This window comes from Oryza sativa, chromosome 11 (genome assembly GCF_034140825.1).
Source record: "Oryza sativa Japonica Group chromosome 11, ASM3414082v1".
NCBI classification, from domain to species: Eukaryota; Viridiplantae; Streptophyta; class Magnoliopsida; order Poales; family Poaceae; genus Oryza; species Oryza sativa.
Window position 1 is genome coordinate 25,002,403 of NC_089045.1, and position 23,810 is coordinate 25,026,212.

Below are 23,810 nucleotides of genomic sequence, written 5' to 3' on the forward strand. Positions count from 1 at the left end.
CCAACTATAAATACATGTCGAGAAGATAAAAGATGATAGACAAGAGTAGCGAACTACAGATTTGTTGTCAGTTACAGCACGGACTATAAGACGCGATGTGTGTATGATAGGTGAGACCAGATATTAATAGCGTAGTATATGTTTATAGGTAACCATTATATGAATTGACTATTAAATTAACTATAGGTGAGTTGGAGCTAATGGTTGGCTATACTATTAAACTTGCTCTTAGACTCTTAAGTAGTTGTCATTAATTATGTACATGATTTTCTTGTGAAGATACTAAATTAATCACATGTTATTACCACCTCGTTTTACGTAAAACACTTAATCTTCATCTTTATCTTCATTTTCATGAGATTCAAACCCCACCTAAGATGTACATGTTCTAGAGGGATGAAACTATTTGTTGGCATGTGTAATGTGTCGGCAGCTCTGTGGCTCGGATTAAAGATGCCATGATTGATCATTAGAAAAACTTAGACGAGAAATTTTATTTTAATTATTGAAAGTAGAAGAAAATGTGATAACAATTTATAGGAGAAATAAAGTGCACCCAAGTTATTTGAGGCCATTTTCTATATATGAGTAACAAACAAATAGAGAGACATAGAGATCATCCACAAGAGATTCTCTCATGCTTCTCTCACATTAAGCTATATCCATCTGAATCAACACTATATATACTAGCGTTCGTACTATCTCAGTTTTTAAATGCAAGTCCATATGAGGTGTTGATATCTCACTAATTAAATTTCGAATTTTGAACGAAATTCATAACAGATTTCAACAAATTTAATCCAATGGATCCAAGTTTTCAACCGATTGGAAACAATTTCGGGAGGGATTCAGGATACCCACATCCAGTCAGCAATCTGAACTATGTTCTAAACAACTCCATCTGAGTTGCTTATTGCTTTGCTAGCCCTCAAACACAGCTCCATGGCTATGGATGAGCAGAGCTCCAAAAGACGTAGGTACGTTCTTCTGGCCATGTGAGAGAAGCATGAGAGTTAAGAACAGCGACAACTGAAGGAGAGGAAAGAATGCTCTGTGATCACTCTAGCTCAGATGCAGTAGTTCCTGATACCTCCAAAGCCTGTTGCTTCAGACAATTGGGTGATAGGCAAGACATTCAGAAAGTATTACTATCTTCTTCGTTCTTTGTAGTCTGCACATGCACCAGACTTCATAGCTACAGCTCTAGGGGAAAGATCAATATCTCGACCACGTTATGTTATAGCTAGCTCTGTTCCAATATTATTTTCTTCATTACTTAGATTGTGGCATATGTGGAGGTACATATGAACCTATGCACTGACTGTCATGTGTGTAATGTGTCATTTTTCTTTCTTGAGAGGATGTGTGCAATGTGTCAGCAGAACTACGAACAATGGTTTGCATAAACAGTCACGGATCACCATTAATTCCAGTAAAAACCGACCGGTTTCAACAGAAAACCGTGATTCCAGGCTGTTTTAGGAATATATTCCGCTAGCAAATCCGAATTATTTCGATCCAATTCAAATTTGAACTAAGAAAATTGGAAATGGCAAAAACAAATCCTATAATACTACTCCTTCCACTAGAAAATATAATACTTGTACGCAATTTCAAGATTAAAGTCTCAGAGTGAACCACAATTTGGTCCACCATTTATTACCAAAATTTCATTTTAAACCATAATCTACTCAATATTTTCACTTTGGACTAGGTAATAAAGGATGGTCCAAAGTGTTGGTAATAAAAGGTGACCCAAACTGCATGCAATTCATTATAAATATTTTAACTAGCAATTGGCTTAACAATATATAAATCTAGTGACATAAAAGTTAAAAGTTGTATATTTGAATTTTGCCTCAAATGTACTTTCATATTTGATCTCACTGCCAATGATAATATACTTTAGGAAAAAGTGATAGCCAAAGTTGGATGTTCAACACCGTGCCTTCTATATTCCATAGATAATGTAAATAAATTTAGCCTTTGCTCAAAAGAGCTACAATCACTTATTACACAAAATTGCTCAACTGCGATCACACACCACAGAGTTCACAAGACACAATCCAAATTTAACAAAACTCCAACACAAACTAATAGACACCAACACAAGATAAATAAACCACAATTATTGGAGCCTATATTCCAATGGAGGCAGTAAGATATTATAGAACCTATTGTCATGTTTTTGTAAAAAAAAAAGAATTTCCATGTAGTGGTTGTACTACAAAGTTGGAAAGAAAAGGAAAATGTATTGAAAAAACAAAGAGAAATGACTTCATGGGCCATCAGCCTGCCTCCATTCTTTGCCAATCAGACTCTCTCCTTTTCCCCATTTTCCAGCTAGCTAGTGTTTTTAATTGTCTGTGACTGTGAGGGAAGTATTAGTGGTTTCCTAATTTTGATTTGAGAGAACTTAATGGCGTTAAGTCTCAACATTTCACTGTGCTATGCAAGTACTTGTACTATGATCTTACCCAAAATTATGTCGTGTTATCTGCATGCACAATCGGCGAAAGAAAGATTCAGTGCTTCGTCAGTTACCAGTTAGTACCAATTTTATGTTCTTCAGAGAACCAAATTAAGTGGCTTGTGAGCTAGCTGTCTATATATCAGGATGGTTAAGCACCACAAGGCAAAATGAGTAACAGCATATATATTTAGATGAAAGTAGTTGAAGCACTACAGATGTATATGATACAGAGAACAAGTGTTCTTAAGTTCCTGATCTTCATCTCAATGCAGCTAATCTGATTAACTGACATTCCCTTAATACAGTACTGCCTCCGACATAAGCATTATCAGCAGGAGAAGTCGTCGCCAAGTGTTGGCATCAGTCGAGCCGTGACAGCACGCACCAATCTCCCAATGCTTCCCAAACCAACATCCAGCATGAGTCCAAAAAATATAAGAGAACCGGATGTTTGGTTTGTGAGAATGGAGAAATTAAAACCTAGAACAAAAGAAGTAAACTGTGAGATACACATCTGTTCTATGTATATATATCTCTCGCTGCCTTTATGATCATAAACAAACAAAAAAGATTCATTCTAGCAAATTAACACATAAAACTATTGGACCATGGACCGCTTGTACTTGGCTGACTCTACATCTCTACTCTGCATACTGGAGTGTGACATGAAAAAATCAGGACAAGGCATAATTAACCTTGTTGACTGAAAGTCTGAATCATGTCTAGTGTGAGAGCCGTGTGTGAAATAGTCCTCTGAAAATAGTTGCATTAAATTGCAGGATGTAGCACTCCTTCTCTATGCAGACAATAGATGTTCTGAAGCTTAATTATCATCATTACATTGTAGAATCAGGATGTTAAGGGAGAGATCAAGACAGTCCTTGGTGAAGATCTCGTAAATGACGGGCGATTTCTGCCCGCAGTGAGCTATAAACAAACATGAATACCAACTCTATGGAACAAATTAAGAGTTTTTGGTTCTCTCAACTGGCATCGTTTAATTCCATTGTACTGATCAGCTACACTTAACAGAAAAAATATAGAGGCCTGTTTAGATGGGACTAAAACTTTTAAGTCCCTATCACATCGGATGTTTGAAAATTAATTATAAATATTAAACGTAGACTATTAATAAAACTCATCCATGATCTTGGACTAATTTGCGAGACGAATCTAATGAGCCTAATTAATCCATGATTAGCCTATGTGATGCTACAGTAAACATTCTCTAATTATAGATTAATTAGGCTTAAAAAATTTGTCTCGTGAATTAGCTTTTATTTATGTAATTAGTTTTGTAAGTAGTCTATATTTAATACTCTAAATTAGTGTCTAAAGACAGGGACTAAAGTTAAGTCCCTGGATGTAAACACCACCTGAATTGGTTGCTTGAGGCACGGCATAGCGTGGCTCTGACTGTGAATGGCCGTCTTTGCATCAAGCTGCAGGTGGCATCACTAGGCAAGGAAGCCATCGAGAACACCTGCAGGCAAGGAAATCCAGATTACTCTTTGATCTCTCTAGCTCAGATGCAGTGGTTTCCTGAAACCTCCAAAGCCTATTGCTTGAGACAGATAGGTAATAGAAAGGACATTCAGGAAATATTCTTCATGTATTCTCTGTAGTTTGCACACCAGAGTCTATGACTACAAGTCTGCAAACTCTTAGGGCAACGATGAATTTGTGGACGAAGTTATGTTTTAGCTAGCAGTGTTTCAATGGCATCCAAGCAAGGGTGGAACTAGAGTATATGAGAGGGGTGCCTAGGAAGTAGGAACCCGATTAAGAAATTTTTTAACTATACATTACTTATTTTCACTATATGTGTACCCTTTTAAATAAAAACTTAGAGAACCGCATCAGTTAAACTCGATTTAAAATATAGTAAATTAAGCGAGTGGCACGCCCTCCATTTCATTCCAGCTATGCCCTGCATCCACGTGCTAAAGGTATATATGAACCTATTTATTGTCATGTGTGTAATGTATCAGTAGCAACCTATGTCTTTCATAAGACATGCTGGATGCTAAATACCTTGATTATTATTTGTTAAGATGCAAGGAGCCTCTAGCTGAGTTGGTTAGGTGGCTATAGTAGCACTTCTCAGGTTCTGTGTTTAATTCCCCCTTGGAACAAAATTTAGGTTGTGGTTAAAAAAATCTCCTCGTTTGTCCCACACCGTCGTTGGGACATGGACTACCGTAAGGATCGTTGGGACATGGACTACCGTAAGGCGGGGGCTGTGGTTAAAAAAATCTCCTCGTTTGTCCCACGCCGTCGTTGGGACATGGACTACTGTAAGGCTCGTTGGGACATGGACTACCGTAAGGGGGGGCTGTCTTACCCCCACAGGTCGAGTTTTTGTTATTACTAGTTGTCACCCCGCGCCTTGCCACGGGATTTGTTAGTTTTATCATCGAATAAAATCAATGTTTTAAATGAGTTTTTGTTATTACTAGTTGGCACCCCGCGCCTTGCCACGGGATTTGTTAGTTTTATCATCGAATAAAATCAATGTTTTAAATGATTAGATGTAACTCTTTGTATATACAAAATAGATGATAATGTGGCTTCATATATAGCTTCTGTTATTACAATACAATTCATGTTTTATTTTTTGAAACATCATTGTGTATTGTTATGATGTATGAAAGTTATTTTCATGCACAATCTGGATATCGTCACAATTAGGTAGTGTAGCACTTCTCTGTTTCATCTCAAGCATGTTTCAAAAATGAGTTTGGATTAATGATACCTAATTATTGTATGTTATCTAATTGTTTATAACAAAATAAAGCTCACATCTTATGTAATAATTGGAGTTGTATTTAGAACAAAAAAAATATTATTATCATCTTTGAGGATTTGGATGTGCAGAATGGATAACAATGTCACGCGTGATTATGAGCTAAAAGGAGGTGAATGAATGAGTAATCAATGATTAATTTAGATGGATGAGTAGCTAGCTTCTTGATCCAACGGCTTATAACTCTATACTAATGCGATCCAATGGCTTAAATTGTTGATGATGTGGCTTCTTGCATGTCTTGTTTTATAGGAGTAAATGCTTCTTAGTAGGTACCAACTCTATACGAAGATAGGATTTGCTAAGATCACTTTCTTTTCAAGGAACCATATAAATATCTTGATTTTTAGAGAGGTGCCTTTAATTCCCATAATATCCTCCTAGAAATTTTTATATTGGATCTTCTGATTGTGTCATACATTGGGTTGAGTTTCACCTATGTTTCTAGGAATACCTTAACAACATATTTGCATTATACTACCTTTGTTTTCTAATATATGATGTTATTAATTTTTTGACAAACGTTTGACCATTCGTCTTATTCAATTTTTTTGTGCAACTATAAAAAATATAAGTCATGTTAAAGACATTTGACGATAAATCAAGTCACAATAAAATAAATAATAATTGCATTAATCTTTTGAATAAAACGAATGATTAAATGTATATAAAAAAGTTAGCAACGTCACATATTAAAAAACAGAGAGAGTACTTCCTCCGTTTCACAATGTAAGACTTTCTGGCATTGCCCACATTCATTTAGATGTTAATGAATTTAGACATATGTATGTGTTTAAATTCATTAATATCTATATGTATGTGGGCAATGCTACAAAGTCTTACATTGTGAAACGGAGGGAATATTCTGTAAAGGAATTTAAATTCAAGACATGTGGTAAGGCCTCGTTGTGTGTGGCGATGCTGGATAGTCAAAATTCCTTATCCATCCCAAGCCAAGATTGAACATAGCTATGTAGCATGCATTTTACGAGCGATGTTTTTGGTCAGGATAATTTTATCATCCTTGAGAATGTATCTCCCAATACAATATTTTATAGTATAAAATTTGGTACCTTTAGATATGAAGTACCTCTAAGTACCTCGAGGTACTTTCTAATCGTAAAATTTCTCTTTTGGTCAATGATGCTTGCTCTATCACACTATCATGACCAACAGAGTATACTAAATGTTCTTGCAGCAAAGGCATGGTTTCCTCTCATTATGCTGGCTCTACAGTTTGCAAAGAAGTTGGTATCTCTATGCGGACATGAGATATTTATATAGGAATAAAGTGATTCTACTCAGTAACTGGGAGCTACAAATTTATGTTTCCCTTTAATACAAGAGCCACAAGACTTCATTGTGCAAATCATGAATAATACACTTGTTGAAGAGAGTGCACTATTCACATTTGCTAGATGTTTACAGAAGTTTGCATGCATGGAACTAATAGCATGGACTTAGTAAGGTATTGACAATTCAAGTCTTGAAGATGGAATGATTTCAAATCAAACACAACCTTTTTTAAAAAGAAAAAAAGCAATGCGCTGGCCTAACCATTCTTAATTAGTACTGTTTTTGAGAATTCTTTGTTTGAAAAAATAGAAAAAAAAGCACAAAAAAAAGGAGATATAATGGCATAACTCTCCTGTGAGTTCTTGAAATAAACACAAGAAGTAATTCAGAAAAAACTGGCCTCCAGAACCCTAATGAACTCTACCATATCTATCCTCCTATCTCTGTTCATGTCATATTTGGCAATCATTTGCTCACACTCATCAACCCCTACACCTTCTCTTAATCCTAGATTCCTAAGGACTCTATACAAATCCAATGCATCAATGTACCCATCATTATCCTCATCAAACACCAAAAATGCCTGCTTTACTTCGTCCAAGCTCGGTTCATCGTCATCGAACAACTCTGACATGCAGTTAGAACCAATCTCCTTGTAAACCATAGTTTTTCCGTGATCAAAATCAGGCCCCATCTTTGTCATCACAGACTCAACATCTTCATGTGTCATCTCTATCCCATCATCTTTATGCTTACTTAGATTCTTTGATATCTTTCTGTCGGCGAGAACCGGTGTCGAGGTCACCTTGGTGACGGCATAATTGCAGTGTTGGCAAGAACTAGGGAGGATCATCTGAACCTTCGAGATGAACCAGGTAAACATGGTGAAGAGGATGAGGAGGCAAACCGGTTCTTGGGACTCCAGTTCCAGGAGGAAGTGCATGGCCGGTGACTTCTCCATTGTTGCCTAGTTGGCTTCTTGAACTGAACTCTTGTTTGTTGCTTCTTCACTTTCTTGGTGGTTTTGGTGAGAGGAAAAATCCATGTAGGAAGGTTATATAGGAAACCTTGTTGATGTATGTTGTTTTGTAGCGTATGGCTTCAACAGAATCAATCTGAAATAACTATGCAAGTGACGAGATGTTTCCCAGTTAGAACATTTGTATGGAAGGAAGACTAGAGGACGGCTGCAAGATGGCTGCTTTGTCTGACAGATTCAAGAGTCTACTCTGGTTGGTCTTGCCTTGCCTCCGTTTGGTTCTTGCAATTTTCTTTTACAAAATTGGAACTTGCCTGGAAAGGAGGGGAGTCAGAGAGTTTGATTCTCTCTTTCAATTACAAACAGTAGTCTACTTGATGATGCTCTATGTTATGATGCAGTAGTTTTCAGAAACTATTGGCTCCTTAACTGTGTACATGTTGGGGAACAGACTGAAAATGGTCAGTGGTTAAATATTCAAGGTTAATGTCTGAATATCTGACGAATATTGAATGAAAGAAATAAATTATTCAAAAGTTGTTGAATGAAATCCACCCAAAAGGAAATTGTATGAACTGGGTACTAATTCTTGGGCCGGGCTGTACCGGTCCGAACTGGGTATTTCAAGTTGGAATGCACAAACTTATCAGATCAACTCTGACTGGAGATGGGTTGTCAGTGGAGGCCATTTTGGGTACTTAGGGTGAAAACGGTCTGAAATTTACATGGACTCATCATGGGCCAGGCAAGGCTAGCAATCCATTTCTTTTAGGTCATGTAGTATATGTTAATCTGAACTTTTATTAAGTCCCAAGTAGGAGAATCAGTCTCTGAAAATTTTTCAGGTAGAATAAGCATGGAGGTTGCACCGAAATTTCAGGGAAGCCTATAAATGCTGTCGGAAAGAAGAACAAGACTCAAGACCTTATAAGCATTTTCAATAGAGACTCAAGACTTGAGAGGAAGTGTAGAAGGATGCAAACTAACTCATTCGTATCTTTGGTTTAAATGCTTCTTCCTTTAATTTAATGTCAACCGTACTACTGTAGATCGACTGGAAGTTCATACTTATCAATTTTGATTCTGGTTTGATAAAGACTTGTTCTTTGCTAAAATGTTAGGAATTAATACCATGCACATGTGCATCTGTTTTTTATTGAATCATATGTGTCTAATTATCAAAGAAGCCATATGTTTCTTGAAGAACTTGAGAAGGTAAAACCTGCCCTGCCAATGACTGAACAAGTCAAGATCCTATAAGCTGACAAAGTAAAATTTGAGTTTTTACCGTCATCTTCCGTTTCATTTTTTCTTCCCTCTTAAATTTCCGCGATGCATTTGCGCATATATTTCGTGTGGTGTCATCCAGTATGCACCTCTTGTTTACATGTCAATCACAATCTTTCTCAATCAGCTCATCCTTTTCAAAGAAATGTCAAGTTCATTGCATGGACATTGCCTGAACAAAAAACGAGAAAGAATTCATCGGTGCTTTGCGATACCAACGTGACATAGTGCCTGATTGCCTGTGACTCACCGAGGTTCAGGAATTCAGTGATAACCTATATACCAGTGGCACAGCACTTATTTCAAGCCTCTCATATTTTTCACAAAAAAAAAATTGTCTACATGCAAGTGTAATCTAATGCTTGCTGTAACTTTTTTCACCACAAACAAATTTTGATGTTTGGAAGTCTTTCGGACAGCTGTAAAGTTTCTATTGGCGGGAACTAACTTAGATGAGTAGTTAACTACTGTTTACTTCATCAGATAAGATATATTAGCAATTTAGCATAGTAGAGGCTAACAAACTATCTAACCAAAGTGCCGAATCCACTATCATGCTTAAAGTGACTAGCTTTAGTTTACCTGAAGTTTGAAGCCCACATTGTCTGCATCAGGATAAGAAAAGCCGGTACGGTTGGTGACCATGCTGCTGATGCACAGTCATCTCAAGCAGCAAAAACTGCCAGCATCATCTGCACTATGTCACCACCCAATTTGCAAGCAATTGTGTGGCACATCCTCCTTTTAGGTGGTCTTGATCCATTCCTGCTTTATTTCTAACCTTGTCATTTCTTTGCCAATTTATATGTGCCCTTGATTCCTCGTTTGCTCATCTGCTCTTTTTTCGATATGTATCTATCTTGTTGTATCTTCTTTTCTCATGACGAGCGATTCGGTTTTTTGCGGCTTTCGATCTATGCTACCCTAGATACCTGCCAAGAAAGGGCACATACAGGTTGATTGATTAGCCAATACTGAATTCATTACAAGAGCTTTTAGCCTCTCATTGCCTATGAAAATGCTCACCTACTTTTGTAGATATAAAAATAAACCCATCATATGAGCTAATGAAGCACTTCAAGAAAAAGTCAATTTTTATAGCAGATTAGAGATTGGGCTACAGCTAGCCTAAACACATGATTGTGGAGGATGTTTCAGAGTCCTCTATGACTCCATGCTCCATGACAAATGAGCTATAAAATAGCTCAATTCTGAAGCTCCATATGACCCCCTCATGGATGCAGAAGAATAGTAGAAAAGTACTTCAAGATGGAGAGAGTTCCTGCAGTTCATCTGGCAGTGGTGCTCCTGGCCTTCTGCTGCCTCATCCATGCATCATCAAGTGCTGAAACTCCACTCCCACCTGGTAATCTTCTCGGTTCCTCGCCTCCGTATCTTCTTCGTGGCATATTGTTTTTTCAGAAATTCATAGTAAAACATAATGAGATCTGAACATTCTGACTGAATATTGATGTTTGAGTCACAACCAGCCCTCAAGGTGATGCAGCGTTTTGAAGCAACTCCAGTCTCTAGCAGAGGAGATGATCAGGTGATCCGGGTCCAGCTCTCTTTTCCATCTCATAACTTTGATTAAATCAAGTTTTTTTTTTGAAAAAAAAAGAGAGAGATCAGCTTACACTTTTTTTAGAACCTATATATTCAGATAAGTAATAACTGTTCATGTTCACCATGTTTTCAAGTAGTACTAGTAGCTACTTTTCAGAACATGTTCTGTTTAGCTGCAATTGCAAAACTGTCTGCTCAATCTCAACCATGATCCATAAGGCTGCCGCCGTCATCGCCGGAGAACCGGAGGCCGGCGAGGTCAACGGCAGGATGGAACTGGAGCTCACCGATTACCCGGGCTCCGGCGCCAACGATCGGCACTCGCCATGGGGGCAGGAGAGGAGAAACTGAGCAGCAGCAGCAAAAAATCTTCAGAGAAAACTTCATCCATGGTCACTTTCTTCAGAGAGAAAATTCAGACTTTGTACCTGTACCATATCATGTATACTTAATTATCTCTACTATTTTCTACACAACTGTTACAGTGTTTCTACACCCTGTGTAACATGAAAGAGAGGATTTGGGAGTTAATTAACGACTGATAATCAGTCGCCGGCACCATAATATTATAACAATTAATTATAACATTTCTAGTAAGTTTTTTAGTCAAAGTTGTTATTTGTTTAATTAACTTTCTAGGCGTGTTTGTTCTACTGTAATTTTTCTGTTCTAGTAATATCTGAATCTTTGCTTTGATCGATTCAATTATATGTTGCGTGTGGTGAAGGATAAAAGTATTAATGCAATCTGATGTTCTCATCTAGAACATTTTTGCCAGTTCGTTGATTTCGGTTTGATTTATTGGAGACGACTAGGCTGAAGATTTCGTGTTAGGCAGCGTGGAGTGACCTGTCACAAAGCTGAGGCTGACGAATGGCGTTACGATTTCCTTCTGATTTGTGATCTACACTCTTGATTAACTATAAGTAGTTGAGAAATACAAGGACCTGATTTTTCTTTTTTTTTAAAAAAAACATTTGCTTCAGGTAAAATGCATCTATTTCAAATCTAAATTGTTTAGAATTTTTTTTTACTTTGAAAATAGAGTGCGTGTCACCTAAACGATCTCGTACTTTCATTTCTGGTGATAGAAGTGGAGGAGACTTCTCTTTTTTTAAAAAAAAAAATCTCACTAAATGATTTACTTACATTACACGCTAGTGACATGAAACCTTTGTAAATCACTAAATCTTATGAAATCCGATAAAACCTAAATAATACCTCGAGAAGCATCACCGATCATTAAAAATAACTCCCTCTATACCATAACATTTAACGTTGGTTAGTTTATTTTTTAACCATCACCAACAAAAAGAACCAAAGAAGTAGTACAAGGTTAATTTTGACTTCACGATATTGGATCAAACCTAGTGCAATGCAAAAGCGAAGGTTCTCGTCGGTAACCCTACAGCTTTGGCTAATCAGCTAAATTGGCCTTTTCAATTCAGCATAATCAGCCATAAAAAGGTGTCCACAAAGATCAAATACACTACCAATAGCTGGTACTTATTCAGCACAATAAGCTAACTGATGGGCTTGTGCTAAATATCAGCCTCAGCCACAGCAAACCGATGAGGTCCGAAAACATTTACCAGCATAACATAAATTACTTCTCACTCGAAATTTAGTCGAAAAAGAGAGGAAATTAAAATACAACTCGAGATTTAGTCGAAAAGACAGGAAATTAAAAATACAGTATACATTTGATTCGCTTCGATCCAGCGTGTCACGCGGAATCCGCCCGTTGCCTTTGCCGGCTGCGAAAACCACGAGCGGGTGTAACGCCGTCAACCCGAGACCCCGAGACCATCGATCCCGCGCCGTCCGATCCTGATCGCGCGGCTCCCGTGCCGCACGACGGCAGACGGCCGCCGTGCTGTGGCCGTTGCACCGCGTCGGCTTCCGATTTATTGATAATAATAATCCAGATTTAATTTAATATTTTATTGTTTACCACACAGCTGCTCCTCCTCGGGCTTGACTCGTCTCGTCTCGACTCCACGAACGAACGAAACACGCCTTCTTCCCCAACGACCAAACCAAAGTTTGGGTGAAGAAAAAAAAATATCGCCGCGTTTTTATCCCCCACGAGACGAGTCGAGACGACCAAAAGCCTAACTAATCGGGGGCAAGACGAGGAGGAGAGCGGATTCTCGTCGGCTTCGGCGACCGGAAGAGGAGAGGAGACCGACCCCGCGCCGTGTTCCGCCGCCGCCGCCGCCGCCGACGACGACGACGGCAAGTAGGTGCGTGCGATCCCCTTCCCCTTCTCTTTGCGCGGAGCCCGTCGCCGAGCGGCGCGGCGGTGGGGAGTCCGTTGATGTGTGTGGTGCCGCCCGATTTGGGGGTGATGTGATGTGGTGTGGTGGCTGCTCTTCTACGGTGGAATCGGGGAGAGATTCGCGTTGTTATGGCGCTGATTCGGTAGGGATTGGGTGGGTTGTTCGTATGATCCGCGCTCAGAAGGGGAATTTTGCTGTGGAGAGTTGGGGGGGGGGGGGTTGGTTGTAGCTAGGGTTTCGGTCGGGGACGGGCTCTAGTCTCTAGAGAGTTTTAGAGTAGTCCAATACAGTAAACGGAGTGGTTTTTATTTTTCAGGAATTTTCGCTTTACTGCCCGATTCGAACTATGCCCATTTTTAGCCATCCTCTTGTGCGAGTTTACCCCGTATTGACCAATGGCGTTGTTTGCCTTGTTGGTTTCTTGCAGGAATTTGATTCTCCTGGGGAATTAACTTGTTAGGAGAAAAGGAATTTGGGATGGGCGACCATGTGGTGGTGAATGTGGAAGGCTTGGGAAACGATGGAGGGGCTGTGGAGAAGCCATCTGAGGCCGTGAACAGCTCAGTGGTGGCTGCTGCGTCGCTTTCTACGACTGTTGATACGGTCGAGGAGGGCGGTGGAGAGGAGGAGCCGCTCATCCAGGCGGCGGAGTGCCGTATATGCCAGGAGGAGGATAGCATCAAGAACCTCGAGAAGCCTTGTGCTTGCAGTGGCAGCCTCAAGGTCCAGCTCCTCCTCTTTTGATGTTATTTCCATCTTGGATATGGTTCTTATGTTCCTGAAATTATTGTAGGCAGCTTGTTGTTCATGCAGTGCATGTAGTTACTGGGGCTAAGAATAGGCTAGTTGGGGTAGTGCTTTTCCTAGTTTCCATTTTGGCTTCATTATGGTTTTTCAATTCTATTTTCATGTTGGATAAGTTGATGGTTTTCTTGCACATAAATTGATCTACCATGTTAGATAAAGTTGATTTATCACATTAGATTCCCTGATAGGTTATACTACCTCCATTTCAGGTTATAAGACTTTCTAGTATTGCCTACATTCATATAAATGTTAATGAATCTAGGCACACATATATGTCTAGATTCATTAACATATATATATATATATATATATATATATATATATATATATATATATATGAATGTGGGCAATGCTAGAAAGTCTTATAACCTGAAACGGAGGAAGTAGTTGTTTAATTGCCTTGTATATGTATGTTCAGGATAGTATCACTGCCATATCATATGATGGGGATAAAATTGTTCACCCCTATGGCAGCATAGTTTACTGGGATGCTATCTATCTACCTGTAGAGGATGCTAACCTTTAAACATGCTGTGTACAAAAAAATTGGTTTATCCAATAACTATGCAGTATCGGGCATGGCATGTATGTACCTTTAAGCATGCTCGTGTGACTGTGTCCTCACTTTCTCCTGAATCTAGCTGCAAATGGCAAGTTGGATTGTTCTCATATACTTTTTAATGAAGAACCAACCTTTGATCTCATAGGGAAGTGATGTGGATATGGATATTGCATATCATCTGTTTGTCACAATCCCTTGTGGAGAACACTTTGCAAAGACAAGTTGAGTCAGCACTCCGTTAAACAAAGCAGCTATGAATTCCATTTTACAATCTTTATGGGATAAGACATACCAGTGTTTTGTGCAATGGTTTTTGAAGCAATAGTTGGGTCACCACATTGCTACTTTATGGTATGATGCTACCTTGGACACTAAATTTCAACAGCAATACAGTGCATGGGCCGGTCTTACGTCATATTAATTGCCAATGGCAATACGTAATGCAAACCCACACTCAAGCAAGCAACCACCAATAGTAAGGCTGTGTTCGGGAGGTGGAATTCCACCTCCCCGCAAGAAAAACATGGTGGTTTATTAATGTTTAATTAATTAAGTATTAGCTAAAAATAACTTGAAAAATGGATTAATATGATTTTTAAAGCAACTTCCGTATATAATTTTTTTGTAAAAAATGTACCGTTTATTAGTTTGAAAAGCATGCACGTGGAAAATGAGAGAGGTGAGTTGGGAAAGTGAAGAAAAGAACTCAGCCTAAATATATTGGTTTTGAGTTTGATCCAACAACGAAAAATGCATTTTTATCTCTTAATATTCTATTGGGAGCATATCAAGGGCTACTCAAACCATCTGTCCCCAACTATCTCCATGACTTATCACAGTAATACTTTATTGATCTCTTCTGTACCGTCTGCTGGTACTGTTAAGTCTTGAGTTATGTCTTGTTATTTCATTTCATTACATTTCTTCCATATTTCTGATAGAAGCTCATGAGATGATTAAAGATCCTTAATAATCTTATAATCCATTAACCCAGTCCATTTTGTGTGAAAAACTGGATATTAAATAAGCAAATTTATGAGATTCGTTACTACTTTATCTGCTTTGTTTCTTTTAGCTTGGAATTTGCTTTTAAGTCATAGCTATTCTTTGGATATAATGTGTGTTTGACATGAACTTAGAGGCTGCTTCTGTGTAGTCAACTAACTTATAATGTGTGTTGTCCTTGGCTTGTATACCATATGAGAAAGTACTTGTATGTTTTATCTATGTAATTATTTTGTATTCTGGAATTGACAATTTTACTTTCTTCATGTACAGTATGCTCATAGAGCTTGTGTGCAACGCTGGTGCAATGAGAAAGGAGACATTACATGTGAAATCTGTCATGAGGTCAGTAAGATTTCTTCTCTACTACTCCATTACTACGCATTGCTTTCTAGTTCTTATCTAGAGGCTAAGATAGCACCTATTTTGATATGTGTGCATCCAAATTGCAGTATATTTGTTTCTTCTTAGGACTTCATTTGTCAAATGTTCTGATCTGACCTTGACCTGATGATTTGACTTGTTCTTTCTGCAATCTCACGTCCTCACCAATACAATATTGCTGTTGCGATAGCTGAATTCCTCTTTAATGCCATATGCACCTTTTTCTTGATGTGTGCTGCTTGCTCTTCTTCTTTCACATAGGCCTCACTCCATACAGGATCATGGCTTTTGTGTGACAACCTTGAACTCATTTAGTGTTGTCTATCTGCCATTACACCGTTACCATTTGAAGTTGCTTGGGGAGCGAGAGCTAAAGCAGCTCATTTTTATTTTAATCAATATTAGTTGATTTGAAGTAATCTGAGTGACGGGGACAGGTCGTGATAAATTGGGTAGATTTGAGTTTTTCCATGGGTGCTTAGTTGTGGCCTTCCAATTTAGTATTAGTTCGATCTTTTCCTTTCCTTTCATGAGCTTAAAACCAGCATTTAGTTTTAGGAGAATGTAGGGGAGACCGGGAGAGCCCTACTATGCTGGTACATTGCATGCTTTTGTGATTGATTAACTGTTTATGTTTCAAATATGTTTATACTCGTAGAATACCTGTAGCTTCTTTCAGTCTTCTGTAGATTTTCCAATGTGTTTCCGTTCCTGTGTATTAATTTCGTTGAGGCTTGTATTTTCTTCTGCAGCAATATAAGCATGGATACACAGCTCCACCTCGTGTTGAACCAGACGATACCATCATAGATATCGGGTAAGTTATTTCTGTACTTATTTTGCTTAAATTTACCAGTTTGTCCATTTGATTATATTGTGTTCAAGTGCCTTTGAAATTTGAAAATTTAGAACATTTCTAAGTCAATACTGTTGGCTTGCAGTGGTGATTGGGCACGTGACCCAAGAATTATTGCTGTAGCGGCTGCACAACGTCGTCTTCTTGAAACTGAGTATGATGAATATGCTGGTACTGATGCTAGTGGTGCTGCATTCTGCCGTTCTGCTGCACTTATAGTAAGTACTAAACAACAATTCAAGGTCCTGTTGTGCTTAATAAGCTAAGCTAATTCATAGATTGCTACTTCCAGAGTCCAGACAATTTGTCCAGTCACCAGTATAGCCTATCGCCCTATCGATCTGTTTTATAATTGAAGAACCATGCTTAGAGATACCTTGCATTTCTCTCATAGTTCTGTTTAATGAATGGAAGTATAATATTTTTAGTTGGTTTACAAATAGGCAATCAAGCTAGCCTCCTTCTCTAGTCAATCCTTTGTATGACTTCTCTAGCCAAATGGCTTGTCTCGAATTTCTGGAATTCTCAAGATTGAACATTCTAAAATCCTTGGTGCTTTTCCAGCTAATGGCCTTGTTGCTATTGAGGCATGCTTTGTCTATCTCAGACAATGAAGGAGATGATGATGCTTCTACCATGTTCTCGGTTAGTCTTGTGTTCCTTCCCCACTTTTTTTATCTTATTGGTTCTTTCTGAGCTCAATGTTGACTTAAAAATCTTTTTTTACATGACTTAAAATCTATTAATGTTCTTCAATGTCCAACAGCTCTTTCTACTTCGAGCTGCTGGATTTCTGCTGCCATGCTATATCATGGCTTGGATATTCAGTATTTTGCATCGCCGGCGACAAAGACAGGTACTTCTAATTCTGTATGGATCTCATTGATTGTCAATAAAATCATTATTGGGCTATTCTTATGGAGGAATGAAATGATTGGTGGACCATCTGATCCTAACTTTGACACATTAACCACTTGGTTGGTTTAACGAATGGGATGGGTTGTTGTGTCACTCTTATCATGTTTAGCAGAAAAACGAAAAATGACACCACCTCACCAGAATCACGTGATGATCCCTATCCAACTTGATGTAGTATTATGGAATGGAAGTTTTAGGCCCCGTTTGGTAGGGCTCCAAACTCCAAACTCCAACTCCTAACTCTAAACTCCCACTCCAGTGAGAGCTGGCTCCAGTGGGAGCTCCAAACACTTTTTCACTCCAGTGTTTGGCTAGTATTCAGCTCCAGATCTGAAAAAAAAATTTAAAAAAGAAAAAAACAAATGCCCAAACCCTAACTGCCCGTACGCCGCCGGCCACCGGCCGTGCGCTGCCGCGTGCGCCGTCCCTGCGCCGCGTCCCCCCACGCGCCATCGGCCGCCGACCACCTGCCACGCGAGCCGTCGCCCGGCGCTGGCCGCGCGCCGCCCCGCGCACAGTCCCTCCATGAGCCGCCTGGCGCTGCGTGCGCCGTCGCCCGTCGCCGGCCGCCTGGCGCTGCGTGTGCCGTCGCCCGTCGCCGGCAGCGCCATCCGCCACGGCCGCGCGCGCTGCCCCCGTGCGTCGTCCCCCCACGCGCTGCCCGGCGCCGCGCGCGCTGTCGCCCGCCGCTGGCCGCGCGCCGCCCCGACGTGCCGTCCCCCATGCCCACCGCCGGTAGCGCCGTCCGCCGTGGCCGGGCGCCGTCACCCGCCGCCGGCCGCACGCTGTTGGCCAGCCACCGCCCCGCGTGCCGTTCACCCTGCCATGGCGACTCGTGAGGATTACAGGAAGGGGAGAGAGAGGTGAGAGGTGGAGGTGAGATTGGGGGTAGTTCAGTGGCATTTCTGTGTAAATAAGTTAAAAAATTAAAGGGTAGTGGGTCTTTTGGGGTGGAGTGGAGCTGTGGAGCAGCAAAAACCCAGCTCCACCCCCGTAGTTCATTTTGTAGGAGTAGCTCTGCTAACTCCGCTCCCAAAAATAGAGGATCTAGACTGTTTGGCACAGCTCGACTCTAGGTAAGTTTGTTGGGAGCTGGAGCTGTGCCAAACGGGGCCTTACTTGCCGTAATTACTCTAGTGGGCATTGCAGTATAACTATCATCGATGCAACATCTAAACTCTTTCGTACTTGTATTTTTGGCAGGAAGCGGCTGCAATTGCTGCAGCAGAGGTGGCATTCATCCTGCAATCAGCCCAAGGCCATGCCCTTCAGTTCACCATCGCTCCAGACTCCCCCGCCACTCCACAGCATGAGCCACAGCAGCAGCAGCCGCAGCCGCAGCCGCAGCAATAGCTAGTTACTTCAGTAGCGTCTCTCAACTACTGACTCGCACATGCAGAAGAAGAGGATACCTCAGCTAGTGGCCGCTTTGTTGTTTCCTGTTGCAACTGGCCCAGGGACGCTAAGAACCTGGCCTCGCCTTGTGTGGCCGGGTAGAAACCTTGTAAAACGCCAGAGATTCATTTGTTGCAAGCGACCGCAGCTTAAGCCCCGCTACCCTTCGATTTGTCTCTGTGTAACTCAAGCATTGATTTATTGTAAATTTGTCGTCTGTTGGAGTCCATTTTTTTAGTTCCTTTGCCAAGTGTTTTACTGCCATGTACAGTATTATTACATGGGAGCTTTTATCTTTCAAAGAATTAATCTGAGTGAGTGTGAAACTGTTAGGCTACGTTTGCTGAGAGGTTAAGCCCCTGTTTGGGATGCTTCTGGCTTCTGCCCCCCCGACCGAATCTAGCTTCTCAGCCCAAAGTGGATCTCTCTCCCGAACAAGATAATCAGGTTACATGACCTAAAGGCGGGTTTGGGGAACTCAGATCCTGCATTTGGCAGCTAGTATGGTCATTATGTTGCTGTTGTGCTAAATTAGGACGCATCAGTTGTTACTTGGTGCTCGTTTAACTTATTCCATAATTTTGAAATGTTTTCATCGGTTAAATTAATCCTCTTTGGCTGGTAATAAACTACCCTCATTTTCTAATTTTTCCTAATCAGATGGGTATGATTGTAGTATCTATTTGCTAAATTAAATTAGACAAGTTTGATATGGTTGTAGTCACAGCTATGGCAAGATTCTTTTCTAACAAACTAGATTCCACACGTTATTGACTAACAAAACGTGATAAGATTTTCTTATACTTACTAAGGTGTGACAATATTTATGGGTAAAAGTGTGACGGGAACCAACTACATGCTTACTCCATCCCACAATTCATTTGTTTTAAAGTTGTCTCGTTTGTCCAGAAACAAGTTCGTTCTTAGCAATCGGAGTTTGTGAAATTAAGAAATAATATGTATCGAAAGTAGAAAAGGTGGAAAATGATTATATTAGGATTTGACAGAGCAGTGGCATTCTAGCTTTTTTTATTGTTATGTATAGGATATATGGAAAATAAACTTTTTTTTCAAGACAAAAGGAGTACTTTCTACATACTTCATCAGTCCCATAAAAAACTATTTTTATGAAACCAAGGAATGTGATATATCATAGTAATATGAATTTAGATATTGTCTAGATTTTTGGTATTAAGATATCTCATATCTTGTATTTTTATTTGTTTATATAGAAGAAAATAGTACTCCCTCCATTCCATAAAAAACTAAATAAAATAGGATACGACGTTCTCTATTACAACAAATAGACTCTAGCTGTGTTTAGTTCCTTTCAAACTTCTAAAAATTCCATCATATCAAATGTTTGGACACATGCATGTAGCATTAAATTTGGACTAAAAAACAATTGCACAGTTTGCTTGCAAATTGCGAGAGGAATCTTTTGAGCCTCGTCATGATTTGACAATGTAGTGCTATAGTAAACATTTGCTAATGACGAATTAATTAAGCTTAATAGATTCGTCTCGTAGTTTACCGGTGAAATCTGTAATTTATTTGTTATTAGTCTACGTTTAATACTTTAAATATAAATATATGTTTATATACTTAAAAAAAATTTGAAAAGAGCTAAACACGGTCTCTTCTCTATATAGATTTAGTGTCCTACAGAACGTCGTTTTTTTTTATGGGTGGAGAGATTGAGAGCAAAAGGTAGTCAACGTGTAAGCTACATCACACGCTCCACCCTCGCGTCTCGCCACAAGAATCGGGTAGGCAGGAAAAAGCGGACCGTGACCGCGGCAGCAGCAGCAGGAGGCAGGGATCGGGATCTGGGGCCCCAAAAGCCGCACGTTTCGCCCCCCACCGACGTATCTACGTGCTTCCCCGTCGACCACCCCCATGGGCCGTGGCCCTCCGCATCCGCATCGCGCTTTGCGCTTTGCTCTTTGCGTGGGCCCCGCACCACGTCACCCCGTCGCATCGCGGCAGCCCACGTGGCAGTCCACGCCCCCAATCGGCCATTGACGTCTGGGAATTTGAAGCCTCTCGAGTCTCCACTCGGTGGGTTTAGAGCAAGCTTAATACGGAGTAGTGTAGTCAGTTACTCCCTCCGTATCATAATAATATAAAGAATTTTGAGTTTTTCTTTCAATGTTTGAACACTCGTCTTATTCAAAAGAATTTAAAATTATTATTTATTTTATTTATGACTTACTTTATTATCTACAATATTTTAAGCATAACTTTTCGTTTTTTATATTTCCAAAAAAAATTTGAATAAGACGAGTGGTCAAACGTTGCAAATAAAAACTCAAAATCCCTTATATTGTGGGACGGAGGGAGTACTAACTTCTAATTTCTAGTTAATCTAATAATCAATTCATATAATAGTTAGCTATAAATATATATTATATCATTAATAATTAGTTCCACATATCATACACACGGTGTTTTGTTTTAGAGTTCGTACTGTAGCTGGCTACAAATATGTAACCCGTTTCTGTTCTATCTCCTCTCTTATCTCCTCCACGTAAGTTTATAGCCGACTTATTATTTATTATTGTACGTACTCTTAAAACTAAAAGGGAGAATAGCTAATATGGTCCCTAAAGTTTCGCTCCTGGATCATTTTAGTTCTTAATCTTTCATATTGTAATATAGTCCTTGATCCCACCAAAATCACCACATGGACATGCCATGTCACCTTCCTATGCAAAATCTATATGATTTGTCCAATTTACCCTTACGCATAGGTAAATAAAAAACAAAAGAAAAAAGTTAAAAAAATATATATGGTACATGTAAGAGCAAAAATATACCTCAAAAGGGTGAAAAAAGAAGTATTTTTTTCCTATGGTTATGTCTAATTCACTCTTATATTTATTTTTCTATGATATATGTAAGAGTATATTGGACAATTCATTATAGATTTGCATGAATGATGACATGGCATATCCATATGATGATTTTGGTGAACCCAATGACTATTCTAGGCCTTATGACAAAGGTTAATGATTTCTTTGGACCATTTAAAAGGTTAGGGACTAAACTGATCCTACAAAGAAACTTAGTGCTATTCTCCCAAACTAAAAAAAAGAGTTTAGAAAAATAACGAGAATTTGTTAGACCACCTCCGTGGCCGCTCTTCTCGCGCGTGCGGCATGGGTGGCTGCCAGTGCCGCGGGGTCACGTCGCGTCGCTCTCAATCCCGAGATCGCGGCGGGTTCGGCTTGGCGATTGGAGAAGAAGAAAAGAAATGGCGCCGGGTGCGTGGAATATTTACGGCTGAGTCCCTGGTTTGTTTCATATTGTTAACCGTGACCTTTGGCTAATACTAGTTTTTTTCTTTCTTTCTTTGTTTCGAGTTCTCTTGCTCAGGAGTGGGCATAAAAAAAAACCAAGCTGAAAGACCAAATCGAAAAGACCTGACCAAGACCGAGAAATTCAATCCTAGATAGTGAAAGACGGAATTTTATTCGGTTTGTCTCCCCAGCTAACCGAATAGACCGAATTAACATGAAAATGCTCAATGCAAACTACAATCCACTAAGTTCAATAGGATTAAACTCTAATTTTTCATATTCCTACTCTTTCTAGGCATGCAACCCCATAAGAGTCTTTATTCAGACGTGCTTGTGAATTTCTTTTTTGTGATTTTTGTGTTGAAAGATGCTATGATTTTTTTCCATGTATGAAACTGCTCCTGAATTTCGGGTAGGAATGAGACCGAATTTGCTAGTTTTGATATTTTTTGCGTTGAAATTTGGTCTTCACTTTTTAATGACCGATAATGACCGAATAGACTGAAAGACCAAGACCTAAATTTTCGGTCTGACCAAATACCCACCCTTACTCTTGCGTGGATTCAGGTGGACAACTTCGCATTGCAGCAACCGTATTCAAGCTCTTGTGCCAAAGAATTTCGATGGAAAAAACACCAACTCTATGGATATAGTTTCGGTGAAAAATCTAGAATAACATCGTCTAATCCTAATCTTGGTGAAATCTTGTTCCTGCCTTCTCACCTTTTTATATTTAAGGGTTTACTCGCTTCCTTACAGTTCCGAACCATTTCAAATTTTGGTAATACCAAAATTTGGTGAGACAATGAACTATAAACATGTCACTGCCAACATAATCCTGTTAATTTTTGGTAATTATGAAACTTCTACTCTCAAAACTACTTTTGGCCAATGCTCCCACCCTTTTGTCTAATGCTCAAACATATATTTTTGTGGGGAGGATTAATTCCTCCATAGAGTTGCCTTAGTTGAATATATATTGCCTCATTAATTGGTCATTGATGAGGTGGCATTTAGGCAGATGAAAACAAAAAAGGGAAAGGATGAAAACCCCAATTTCCAGCCAATGAATGCTCTTGCTGGACGCCCCACTTAATTATGAGGAGTGACGAAACACTGCAAGCTGATCTTTGTTTCCTGATTGATCCATATCCAATGGCGCTGGAGTCGATTCCGCTTGTGTATCCATCCATTTGACTCCCAAACAAAAAATAGATAGATCAACTCCACTTGTGTATCCATCCATTTGGCTTCCAAACAAAAGATAGATCGGTGTAGACGTGACTAAGCTCGACAATGATGACACGATTGTTGCGGGATCAAAGCTTTCGTGTTGCTTTGTGATAAGCTCGGCAATGACAACCTACGTTTGGGCTCTGTTTATTACCGGTCATTTGGAGGGATGCATGGTGTGTGCGGAGGTGGGTGTGCCGCGTTTGTTCAGACAGCCATGAGATTGACCATACTTTGCTTTGTCGAGTTGTTTATTTTTTTTTCTTGTAACCCATCGGAATTTTACTGTTTTGGTTTGTCTACTATATAAAAACCTCTTTCCTCTCATAAAAACCATCCACCCTCAAAAATTCATTTCTAAAAAAAAGATTGTAAAAAAAAAAGAAAACCAAACAGCCTACTAGATCCAAATCTCCCACTAAACCGAATAAAAAAAACAGTTACACTGCTAGTTAAAAAAAGAAGAAGAAAGATAAACAACGGATCTCCCAAGGTCTTCAACGTAAAACCGCCAAACCGGGCCCCACAACAACGTCACAATTCCACATCCCACCGTCACTGACACCCCGGCCCCACCCCCAGTCAACCACCCCTCCCTTCCCTCCCCCAAACACCACGGAAGACGAAACAAACCAAAACCAAAACCAAACCAACCAACC

At 39.6% G+C, this 23,810-nt stretch overlaps 3 protein-coding genes across 3 annotated transcripts; 2 read left to right on the forward strand and 1 right to left on the reverse strand.

The window, feature by feature from the left end:
• Positions 1-6,678: 6,678 nt before the first annotated feature.
• LOC4350858 (probable calcium-binding protein CML46) lies at positions 6,679-7,656 on the reverse strand. The gene has a single exon (XM_015761068.3). It carries the CDS (start codon positions 7,534-7,536, stop codon positions 6,961-6,963), a length of 576 nt encoding a protein of 191 aa, XP_015616554.1. The 5' UTR covers positions 7,537-7,656; the 3' UTR covers positions 6,679-6,960.
• Positions 7,657-9,433: 1,777 nt separating this feature from the next.
• LOC9271498 (uncharacterized) lies at positions 9,434-11,018 on the forward strand. The gene is made up of 3 exons (XM_015760151.3): positions 9,434-10,207; positions 10,332-10,390; positions 10,627-11,018. The coding sequence occupies exons 1-3, from the start codon at positions 10,111-10,113 to the stop codon at positions 10,756-10,758; spliced, it is 288 nt and encodes a 95-aa protein (XP_015615637.1). The 5' UTR covers positions 9,434-10,110; the 3' UTR covers positions 10,759-11,018.
• A 1,441-nt stretch (positions 11,019-12,459) lies between these two features.
• On the forward strand, positions 12,460-18,845 carry LOC4350860 (uncharacterized). The gene is made up of 8 exons (XM_015762345.3): positions 12,460-12,653; positions 13,117-13,412; positions 15,337-15,408; positions 16,200-16,264; positions 16,389-16,521; positions 16,868-16,948; positions 17,070-17,159; positions 18,425-18,845. Exons 2-8 carry the CDS (start codon positions 13,167-13,169, stop codon positions 18,572-18,574), a joined length of 837 nt encoding a protein of 278 aa, XP_015617831.1. The 5' UTR covers positions 12,460-12,653; positions 13,117-13,166; the 3' UTR covers positions 18,575-18,845.
• The last annotated feature ends 4,965 nt before the right edge of the window (positions 18,846-23,810 follow it).

What these genes read in the sequence shown, in the direction of transcription:
- LOC4350858 (XM_015761068.3), bottom strand. Translation starts at nt 7,536, where the DNA reads ATGGAGAAGTCACCGGCCATGCACTTCCTCCTGGAACTGGAGTCCCAA.
- LOC9271498 (XM_015760151.3), top strand. Translation starts at nt 10,111, where the DNA reads ATGGAGAGAGTTCCTGCAGTTCATCTGGCAGTGGTGCTCCTGGCCTTC. An exon ending in TGAAACTCCACTCCCACCTG is followed by an intron (nt 10,208 to 10,331) that starts GTAATCTTCTCG and finishes AGTCACAACCAG; the next exon opens with CCCTCAAGGTGATGCAGCGT. An exon ending in CTAGCAGAGGAGATGATCAG is followed by an intron (nt 10,391 to 10,626) that starts GTGATCCGGGTC and finishes ATGATCCATAAG; the next exon opens with GCTGCCGCCGTCATCGCCGG.
- LOC4350860 (XM_015762345.3), top strand. Translation starts at nt 13,167, where the DNA reads ATGGGCGACCATGTGGTGGTGAATGTGGAAGGCTTGGGAAACGATGGA. An exon ending in CTTGCAGTGGCAGCCTCAAG is followed by an intron (nt 13,413 to 15,336) that starts GTCCAGCTCCTC and finishes CTTCATGTACAG; the next exon opens with TATGCTCATAGAGCTTGTGT. An exon ending in ATGCTTCTACCATGTTCTCG is followed by an intron (nt 16,949 to 17,069) that starts GTTAGTCTTGTG and finishes AATGTCCAACAG; the next exon opens with CTCTTTCTACTTCGAGCTGC.